This window comes from Rhinopithecus roxellana, chromosome 20, assembly GCF_007565055.1.
Source record: "Rhinopithecus roxellana isolate Shanxi Qingling chromosome 20, ASM756505v1, whole genome shotgun sequence".
Lineage (NCBI taxonomy): Eukaryota > Metazoa > Chordata > Mammalia > Primates > Cercopithecidae > Rhinopithecus > Rhinopithecus roxellana.
In genome coordinates, this window is record NC_044568.1 from 31,362,926 (window position 1) to 31,374,392 (window position 11,467).

The window sequence follows — 11,467 nt, forward strand, 5'->3', positions numbered from 1 at the left end:
CAAGAACAAGGCCAAAAGACTGTCATTGCATTGATCTGCAAACAGTCAATATGCTACGTGAATAGAGGTATCAGGGAGACAGAATGCATTTTTGCTACCTAAATCTATAGCTAAACGTCAAGCTATTATCCTGGTAACAGTTCCAATAGGAGTAATGATGTGAAAAGAGGTATTGCATTAATGTACTGAGTTTTCTACTATGGTAATAGTGGGTCATTAAGAATCATAGTCAAAACATTTGCATTCATCTTTAGTATGCAGTATGCTCTAAAAGGAGATTTCCCTTCTTTCCTGTTTTAATACATGAAGAAGAAGCAACAGCTAATTTTAAAAGAGCCCAGGTAATCCAAAAAAGTGGAATATGATCAACAATTAAACTAAATAAAAGAGTTAAAGCATCTCTTCTGCTTAACGTAATTTGAGTCTCAAGGCACAGGTAATATGTGAGGTCACCAGAGAAATGACAAATATTCAGTCTGATCCATACACGAATAATGACTTTTCCCAGATGCCAGCATTCATTTGAACCCTGACCTTTAATTGTATATAAATAATGAATCAGCTGCAGGTGGCTGGGCAGACCCTTCCTTCAGAATGCTGCTCCTCATGTAATCATCATCAAGTGAACGCAGCAACACCTGGCGTGTCTGACATGCTGAATGTGCCACTCTGAATACCACAGACTGACCTTGTTTCCCAAACAGCGATCTATCCACACTGTCGTTCTCCTGAGGGACTTTTAATTTGGCTTTTTCTTGCTGGCTGTGCAGGGAAAAGCAGAATATGGCATGGACTTTGGAAGGAAGTCACTCTGTCTAGCAGACACTTTAAGAAGCAGGGGCAGGTTGGAAGAGCTTTCACGTTGCTGTGAAATCTTCTAAGAACTCTGGCTGGCAGTCACAGCGTAGCTTCAGATTTGATGACTCAGTTTTAACTTGTGGTCAAATCAAGGTTTACATCATGCGAGGAAATCAAGGTTTAGAGCAGGCAGAACTGAAAACCAGGTCTTCATTAGATCTGCCAAACTCCTAGAGCTCGCAAGGGGCAAGGGACAACGGTCTCTGCAGTCAGGTCCCAGGGGACAAGGCAGAGGGACTCAACTGGGGACCACTTGCAGCCAGGGATGTACAGAGGGAGAGGGAGTCGTGGGAGGCAGCCTGCCCACACGTCTGAGTGAGTGGACAACAACCAGGGTCCCTCCCACTCTCTTTCCTCTTACTGTCTTAGAGCTATCATTTGAGACTCCCCATCTGCTAGGCAGTGTAGACACATCTCATTTAGTCTCTCAGCAGCCAGTGGGGGTAGGTACTGTGCTCCTAAATTGCCGATGACAAAATTCAAGTATGGGCAGCTTAAATAACTGGCTTCAGACTGCACAGCTAACAGGAGTTATTTTCCACATAAATGACTTACATTTACAGTTGTATTTGTGCACACAGTGATTGTAAATGAAAAATGGTTGAACTGTAAACATAAGCAAACTCATGGCTAAGTGAATCCTCCCATGTTAAACTTGAGAATGCTGGGTGTTACTTTCAGCCTCACAAAACAGACTTGAATATAAACAGACTAAATATTCCCCAATTAAAAGGCAGAGTAGCATGTTGGGTAAAGAAGCAAGATCCAACTATATCTTCAAGAGACCCATCTCAGATACAATAACACCCATAGGCTTGAAATAAAGGGATGGAGAAAAAATCTACCTAGCAAATGGAAAACTAATAAAGCAGGGGTTGCTATTCAAATTTCAGTGAAAACAGACTTCAAAGCAACAAAGAACAAAAAAGACAAGGAAGGACATTACATAATGAAAAAAACTTGTCCTTAATATATATGGACCCAACACAGGAGCACCCAGATTCATAAACCAAGATCTTACAGCCTTACAAAGAGACTTAGATAATCACACAAAAATAGTGGGAGACTTCAATACCCCATTGACAATATTAGACAGATCATTGAGGCAGAAAGCTAACAAAGATATTTGAGACCTTAACACCTACCTAATGGTCCTAATAGACTTCTAGAGAACTCTCCACCCCAAAACAACAGAATATACCTTCTTCTCATCTGCACATGACACATAATCTAAAATTGAACAGACATCCAGCCATAAAACAATCCTGAGCAAAATTTTAAAAACCAAAAGCATACCACACACACTCTGAAAACATAGTGCAATAAAACAGAAACGAGTACTAAGAAAATCTCTAACAACCATACCATTACATGGAAATTAACCTGCTCCTGATTGACTTTAGGGTAAAGAATAAAATTAAGGAATAAATCTAGAAAATCTTTGAAAATAATGGGAAATAATTTGAAAGAATAAATAAGATTAATAGATGGCCAGTTGGACCAATGAAAAAATCCAAGATTCAAAAGAGAAGATCTAAATAAACGCGATAAAAAATGACAAAAGGGACATTATCACCTACCCCACAGAAATGCAAAAATCCTGAGATTTAAAAAACATACACACACACACACACACACACACACACCTTTATGCAAACACAAACTAGAAAACATAGAAGAATTTGATAAATTTCCTGGAAACCTACAACCTCTCAAGATTTAACTAGGAAGAAATTGAATTCCTTAACAGACTTGTAATGAGTTCTGATACTGATCAGTAATAAAAAGCCTACCAACTAGAAAAAGCCCAGGACCACATGAATTCACAACAAAATTTTACCAGGTGTATAAAGAAGATCTAGTAAGATTCCTACTAAAACTATTTCAAAAAATTGAGTAGGAGTGTTAGGTTCCCAGCTCTGGGGGAAATTCAAGCAGGATACTCAAGCAGAGGGGTCCACAGGGAGGGGTCTAGGCGGAAAGGAACACAGACCTCCTGCCAATAGCCATGTAACTGAGTCATCTTACAAGGGGATCCTCCAACCCCAGTCAAGTCTTTCAGTGATGTCACCCTTGACTAATATCTGATTTAAAACTCATGAGATATCTCAAGCCGTAATTCTACAGCCAAGTTGATCTCAAATTTCTGACCCATGGCAACCATGATAGATAATAAAATTATTCAACCAAGTTGTTGAATTTTAGGAAAATTTGTTATATCACATTAGATAACTGTTATAACTCCACCTTCATTACTTAATCACCTACCAAATACCCACCTCCAAATACCATCACACTGGGTGTTAGGTTTCAACGTATGAATTTTGGGGTAAAGGCATAAATATTCATCCTATAGTATAATAAAATCATGTCAATGTAAAATCATTAAGAGAAAGGAGATTTTATGTATTTTGTGATTCACATGTTGACTTAACAAAATACGTCAAGTAAAAGTGTACAGAAATACTACAAGTTAAGATGAATATTTTATAACACTTTATAAAATAAGTATGTCATTTAATAAGACTGTCATATTTCTCTTTAAATTGCCTTCACATATTTTTCACTTATCCCATTTTTCTTAAAAATTATGTTAATTATTTAGTGTGATTGTTTTAACGGGTGTTTAGAACCAATATATTATAGTATATTTTGATTTATAGAAACAAAAGTCTCAGGATGATGAGTTAAGGATAAACGCTCAGCTAATAAGCTTCTATTGCCAAGTGTAAACTAAGGAGTGGTGTCCCCTCGCCCTTTTTCCAGTCTTTTTCTGGTTTCAGTTGCTTCTCACCATCACTGTGTGTCATCATGAGTAATGGCATTATCATCATCTTCCCTAACAAATATTGTTCTGATTTTTCTGTATGAACAAACTTGCATAAAGCACAAATGATTCTTTAAACGTGCAAGTAACCTCTTTAACCTTCTTAAAATGAAATAATTTTCCTCGTTTATCTTTCACTTTTTGATGAGGTGGAGTAACTCAACTAAAAATTGGAACCATTTATCCATAATGATAATGAGATACCCAGAAATGTATCTTTAAGGTAATTATCATAGAGCAACAGGAATGTCAAAATACCATCTGTTAGTGAATCATTGTTCTTTAAAAGATTAGCGATGGCTGTGTAGCCTTTTGGGGAATACTCTTTAATACTGGTTACTGATAGCTCTTTGTAATTTGAAAAACATAAAACAGTAATAAATTAACAGGTAGAATTCTAAAATACATTACATAGAGAAAGAAGGAGAATTAAATGAAGCAATGTCTCACATATTCAGCATTTTGAGGAAATCCATACAAGGGAATTTTCTAGGATGAATATATTTTTTGAAGTAATCAAGTTTAAAGAATTGTAACTGCTGGCTTTTCTTTGCTTCTTAAACATTATGAACTAAAATCATGTCAGAAGTATACCATATTCTGACATAAAATAGTTCCGTCTCTACTGAAGGTCAATCTCCTGACAGTGTGACTATTTAATATAGATAGTGAGATTTGTGATCGCTGCTTCCAATTTGCCGTGAATGAGAAATTTCCAGTACCGTTGGAATTCAGCGTAAACGGAGAGTCACCATGTTCTGAATGATGGTCTGAAGGCAGGGATGCTGGAGCATAAGGTAGAATTTTGCTATAACATTGGATGTATTAAAATATGTATATTTTGGTTTATATTTATTAGGTAAACAATTCTAGCAACCTGATTTCTTATCTTCCCTTCTGTTAACTCAGAGATGTTCCCTGACTACTCTTTTTTTCTTGGTAGTTGTCTGAGTTGTTTAATCTTTCAGACAACCAGCTTGTGTCTGAACATATGTGTGTGTGTGATGCATGCACATGTCACAGGGTGAGCTGTTGTGTGTGCACATGGGTGTGTGTAGGTGGTTGAAAGGCACCAGTGACAGCCTGTCCGGGTGCAAGCAGGCCAAGCCCCACTCCTCAAGATGGAGAAGGAGCTGCTGCCCCCTGCAGGGACTCCCCAGCAGGCCACTGGGGGAAGCCCCACGACCCAGACAGCAGGTGGAGAGCAGCAGCCGGCCAGAGAACTAGAGCGAGAAACTGTGCGGAGCTCCAGCCACTGGACTTCTTTGAGCAGAAGAGCCGTGGAACCCCGCCCCGGCTGATCTCACTACACACAGCCGAGGGCCCCACCCGCCTAGGAATCCGGAACCTTCTCCTACCAGCTCGCCTAGCGACCAGGCCAAGAGCGTGGTCTCTGAGGAGCCCGCACAGGAAGGCAAGGCGACGCCGGCGGAGAAGGATGCGGAGCCTGTAGAAGCAGAGACTTCAGGGGGACCTGCGCTGGGCCCCGCCGGCGGTCCCAGTGCCCAGCGCAGCAGGAGCTGGAGACCGCGCTGAGCACCAGGTGACGCCCGCGCGGTTCCTCCAGGGCGCCTGCAGGCAGGCGGCAGAGTGGCTGTGACGGGATTCTGGAGCGGCTCCTGGCCCCACGCAGGCACGGTCCCCAGAGACAGCTCATGTAGCAGATCCGCAGCCCCAGGGCCCTCAGGCACCGCCGCCGTTGCCGCCCTTGCTCAGCCCCTAGCGCGTCCGCCCTGGCCGAGCGAGCTGCCCCCATTGAACCCGCTCGGGCGCTCTGCCTCTCCGCAGGGGCCGCTGCCGACCACGCGGGCTCGGGCTCCGGGTTCCTGTCCCAACCTGCGCCACCTCCAGCGCCCCCGACTCCCCAGCGGCTCCTCCCCACTCCTAGCCTTGGCTGCTCCCAGCGCGGAACCGACCCCCCTCCCCTGCCTCCAGCGTCGCGGGTAGCGCCTCTTTGCAGCCTCTTTGGCGTCTGCGCCTCAGCGCTGGGGCTAGGGCCCCTCTTGAGCTCGCCGCCAAGCTTGCCAAGCCCGCCAAGCTCTATTCTGCCTCAGCCCTCCTGGCAGCGTCTTCCTCGCCCGCTGGTCGGCATCGCGCCACAGCCAATGTCTCCTGTAGCTGTCTCCTTGGCGAAGCGCTGCAAGGGCCAGCGCCGAACCTGTCGCTGCGGAAGACTGGGGCACAGAACCTGCCCTGGTGCTGGGCAAGCGCTTCCTCCCCAAGTCCCCGGTCTGGGCAACCTGGAGGAGCCCAGGGAATAGCGCTCAGGATCCACAGGCTGGACAGCCCGCCCGCCCGCCCGTGGCCACTAGGCACCCGGGACCTGACCACCGCCCCCGCCACCTCCGCCGGTTGGCAAGGAAGGTCCCCTTTCAGCTTGCAGTTCCTCAGCGGAGAGGAGGGCCCTCCACTGACCCGTGCCCTGTCTCCAGCGCCGGGCCCACCATGATCACAGATGGAGCTCAAGGTCACCGCGAGGCCATCATGCCGGGCAGGGCCTGCTGCTGCGGGGGGAATCCAGGACACCGCTGGACTTAAGAGAGGGGTGGGCCCGGGCTTCGCGCCGGTGCTGCCCCCTCCCCTGTCGCGCCGCGGGTGCCTTGCAGATCCAGGAGGGCACCCACACGGGGGAGAAGCCAGTCAGCGGTGCCATCTGCAGCAGGGCCTGCACCACCAAGGGCAACCTCCAGGTACACTTGGCACTCACATGTGGAAAAACGACTCCCACATCCTCCCCCAAGGCGAGCTGCCTCGGTGGAACAGTCCATGGCTCTGCTAGGGGGTGATGGCCTGAAGTTCTCTGAAACATTCTAGAAGGATCTGACAGCCCGAATAATGAATGGCGACCCCAATATTTGGAACCAAGATGCTGCTGGCTCCCAGGAACTTGCTGTAAAGAAGAATGAGATTTCCATCATTCAGAACACAGGCTTTTCCCACATCCCAGGAAGTTTTGGCTGCTGCACCGCCCCTCTGGGTACCCTGGGATGCAAAAAAGCTCAAAATAGTCCTCCCATTGTCAACCTGGACAAAGCACTGCAGCAGCCTGCACAGCAGGCAGTGTCCGTTAGCCAGGTCACCCAAGAGAACAAGGAGATGTTCTAAACTAGCTGAACACACGGGACTCAGGTGAATCTGACTGTTCTTGAGAACTCTCCAACCTTTTAAGAAAAAAAAAAAGTGATTGGAAAATGGCCTCTGGAACACAAAGAGCTCAGACAACCCTCACTTTTCCCTAGAGGGTCTCACTGTGTTGGCCAGCCTGGACTACAACTCCTGGCCTTAAGTGATCCACCACTTTGGCCTTTCAATTGCTGGGATTACAGGCAAGAACCACCCACACCTGGCCTTTGGAGGGACTCTTGCTTTGTGTGTCCAGGCTGGTTTTTCTGTGTAGTCAGTAAGATGTTCCTGCAGTTGAGTTTGGGATCTTTCTGCACAAATTCAGTGGATCCTGTGATTTTTTTCATGTAATAAATTGTATTACAAACAAATTTGCAATGAATAAGCTAGACAATTAATTCAGTTAGTAACCTATGGCCTAGAAAATTTCATTGCTTTATCCACACATGTTTATAAGGAGATGATTGAAGAAGTAGTCAAAATATGCAGATTCCTAATCATCCCCAAGAAGAAGGGAACCACTGAAAGGCAACCTGGGAGGGTGTGTAGGGTTGTTCTGAGGTTGTGAAAGCCACTGAAATTCACACATGAGGGGATAGAAAAAGGCAATCCGCATATTTTGAGTACCTACATGTGCCAGGTATAACTTGGTCTTTGTTAAGATGATCCACCACCTTTGGGGTCACACAGAACTGGATTGAATGCCAGTTCCATCGCTCATTACTATACGATAGTGAATGTGTTTTTAACTTCTCTGAGCCTCAGTTTTCTCACCTACAAAAGATGGGGGTGTTAGGAGGCTTACATATGGTACATGTGTATAAATCTAGACACAATGCCTGTAATTTTGTAAGTGTTCAGTATTTGGAGGAAGGAGTATTATATTTCCCTTCATTTAATTTTTTGAGCAAGTTTATAAAATTTGTGTTATTCACATTTTTAGATAAACCAAGGATGAGAAAGATTACATAAATTGCCATAGTCACAAAGCAGTCCCCAGTAATATTTACTTAGTAATTGCTAATTAAAAGGAGCAATGGCCAGGCGCGGTGGCTCACGCCTTTAATCCCAGCGCTTTGAGAGGCCAAAGCAGGTGGATCACCTGAGGTCAGGAGTTCGAGAGCAGCCTGACAAACATGAAGAAACCCTGTCTGTACTAAAAATACAAAATTAGCTGGGCATGGTGGCGCATGCCTGTAACCCCAGCTACTCAGGAGGCTGAGGCAGGGGAATCATTTGAACCCAGGAGGTGGAGGTTGTGGTGAGCCGAGATGGTGCCATTGCACTCCAGCCTGGGCAACAAGAGTGAGACTCTGTCAAAAAAAAAAAAAAAAAAATTAGCAATGATAATGACATTTAAAATATTGTATTACGTGGTGGCTTTCTTTTCTTTTCTTTTTTGATATGGCATCTTACTCTGCTGCCTAGGCTGGAGTGCAGTGGTACAACCCAGGCTCGCTGCAACCTCTGCCTCCTGGGTTCAAGCGATTCTCCTGCCTTAGCTCCCGAGTAGCGGGAACTACAGGCGTGTGCCACCACACCCAGCTAATTTTTTCTATTTTTAGTAGGGACAGGGTTTCACCGTGTTAGGATGGTCTTGATCTCCTGACCTCATGATCCGCCCTCCTCGGCCTCCCAAAGTGCTGGGATTACAGGCACGAGTCATGGCGTCTGGCCTGGTTTTCTTTTATATAAGCCTCTTCGTTTGCTGAAACCATAGATCCTAAGTTGCTCTATCAAAGTGATAATTAGAAAAATGTGATGTACTTAATGCATAAATTTTAGGAAATTTCCCCTATTACTCTTGTTTGATTGAATATGTGTTATTTTCCAAAAATGTAAATTGAATATATATATGTTGAGTCTATATATGTATTGAAAATATAAGTTGACACCACAGAGTTCACTTTTTCTGAAAACACCTGGGTCTCTCTCTAGTTTCTAAAAACCTCACAGGCCACAGGGGAAAGGGCGTTCTTTGGATGTCAGATAATGCATGAAGCAGATTTGGTTACAGTAATTTTAGTATAATTCATTGTAAAGTGATGATCTCTAGGAACTTCCTCACAGTGGAGCAACCTGAAAGCTCCCAGCAGCCAGCAATGAATGAAAGGTGGGGGCGGGGCTGCCAGCAGGGCGGGGCCTGGTGAGCCACGGGCCTAGGCTCCCACATCACAATGGGGCTGGGGGCGCGTGAAGGGGACTCTGGGCCTGATTGGTTCCTGGGAACCAGGAGGGGGCTCTGGTAGTTGGCAGGGCAACCTCGTTCAGTTGGTGGGAAGCAGTGGAAGAAGGAGGAGCTCCCTGTGTACTCTCTTCTCCGCAATCACAGCTCTCAGGCTTGTTGCATCTAGACCCATTCTAAATAAAGCAAGCAGGTTCCCAAGAGACCCTTGCAGACAAGTCGGCTCAGGGTAGGCGGCAGAGGCGGGGTGTGGGCTGCTAGTGGGGTGCAGCCCCATAGCCAGGGGCTGGCCCTGCCAGCGTGCCTTTGTTGGGAAGAGGTGGAAGTGCTGAGCTCTGCAGACTTGGAAGCAAGGGAAGGCCCAAGCTGCTGGAGAGGAGCTGGGCTACCTCATGGGGAACACGCTGAGCTGTTGCTTGGGCACCAACCCCAGCCCCAGGCAGGGTCTGTCCAGGGGGTCTGCGGAGCTGTACTGCGGCTCTGACATCTATGAGGCGGTGGCAAGCAGAGGTGCAGGCCAAGGCAGAGAGGAGCGGAGACACAGCAGATGGAACATGCTGTTCCCCAATGCCAACCTCAAGCGGGGCCAGCACAGGAGGTCTGGGGAGTTGTCCTGCAGCGCTGAAATCTATGAGGCATCCTCAAGCAAAGGTGCAGGCCAAGGCAGAGAGGATGGGAGGCACAGCAGATGGAACAAGCTGTTCCCCAATGCCAGCCCCAAGCAGGCCCAGCACAGGGAGTCTGGGGAGTTGTCCTGCAGCGCTGAAATCTATGAGGCATCGTCAAGCAAAGGTGCAGGCCAAGGCAGACAGGAGCGGAGGTGCCACAGATGGAACATGCTGCTCCCCAATGCCAGCCTCAAGCAAAGCCAGGCCAGGATGCAGTGGATGGAACCGCCCTGCAGCAGTAACATCACGGAGGCGGAGGTGGCAGTAGCACCACACCCCACTGCTGTGGAGTCTGCTCAGTCTGATTTTGGAGCCCAAGAGGGCCATGACCTGCAGCACATCGGCGACCAGGAGATGCCCAAAGGTAAGGAGGCGACTGATACTGTTTGCCCTCAGGCGCGCCTCTGGCTTCCGCTGACCCAAGGTCCCCACTAGAGACATCCACAGCCTTGGGCTCCTGCCTTCTGCCTCTAGCCAGCTTTCCTAGGCCCAGAGACCAGGCAGGAGGACTGGCCTTGCTTCGTGCCTGCCCACCCTCTCCCTCATTCTTTTTCCCTGCAGCATCTGGTGGTTTCTCTCCTCTACCCCAGTGCCCACTTCTGGCCCCTTTCTCATCCCCCCAGGCTGGCGGAAAACTAAGTTTTCAAGATAGAAAATGTATGCTACAGATTTCATTTCTATAGAGGAAGTGTCTCACAGCTCTTCTCTTTAAACTTTGGTTGGCCTCTTAATTTATTTAAACGTTAGAATAATTAAGCTTCATGATGAATGTGCCTTTGTAACTGGAAAGTACTGTACTCTCGGAATATTCAAAAATCGTGAAAGAATGAACAAAGATAGTATGTGAATGAATTGTACCTTTCTACACAAAGCATGCAAGTACTTGTGAATGTTGTTCCTTGTTTGGTGGTGTAAGGTAAGCCTCTGAGTGGTTTTACACACTAGGTAGTAGACGGGTAGTGTTGGATGAGAGTCCAAAATAGACTATATCATTCTTTAGGATTTATAGCACATTTCCATGTATGTCTCATTTCACCCTGTCTCTACAAAAAAAAAAAAAAAAAAAAAAAAAAAAGGTTAAAAATTAGCCAGATGTGGTAGTTTGCACCCATAGTCTCAGCTGCAAGAGGATCTCTTGAGCCCAGGAGTGTGAGGCTTCAGTGAGCTTTGCTGGCTCCATCGCACCATTGCACCACGCCAGCCCAGGCAACAGAGTGAGACCCTGTCTCTTTAAAAAAGTGTTTTTTGCCCAAAATAGCTCTTTGTTTTAACATGTTTGACATATTGAGCTGGTGTCTGACAGTAATTGACCACAGCATCACTTGCTGCTTGAGACTTTCCCTAAAATGTGCTGGTAATAGCAGCATAGAGGAGGGTGGGTATATTTGATAAGAAGAAGGAAGAGGACATGTGTATGATTCATCTACAAGTTGCATCAGTTTATTTAGGTGCAAGATTTAAAAAGAAGTCCCAGACACAGACTGGTTTTATTCCACATATGTGGAGAACTTCTGTGATTTTTGCATTCTCCAGTAGAATTGGGACATTGTGGCCTTTATTGTCTTTACATTTATTACTAAAAACTTTTCTCAAGACTGTTAAAAGTGATTAAAATGGATGGGTAGCTTTAAAAAGAATCTTTTCTACTCATCTAAATTATTACATTGCTCCTTCTTCTTCCTCTACAGATTTTGCTTCTGATCATCCAAGGGAAAGCACACTCTTCCTGAGAAAATATCAAATGAGTGGTAAGACAATATTGTTTCTTCCTCCAAGCAAAAAACTACAAACTTTCTGTTTTGTGTA

At 45.8% G+C, this 11,467-nt stretch overlaps 1 protein-coding gene across 1 annotated transcript; it reads left to right on the forward strand.

Moving 5' to 3' along the window:
- Window positions 1-4,806: 4,806 nt before the first annotated feature.
- Window positions 4,807-5,680, forward strand: LOC115895180 (putative uncharacterized protein MGC34800). Its single transcript, XM_030924439.1, is given in 4 exon segments — window positions 4,807-4,923; window positions 5,154-5,609; window positions 5,611-5,640; window positions 5,642-5,680. Coding segments are annotated over 4 exon segments (642 nt in total).
- Window positions 5,681-11,467: the final 5,787 nt, after the last annotated feature.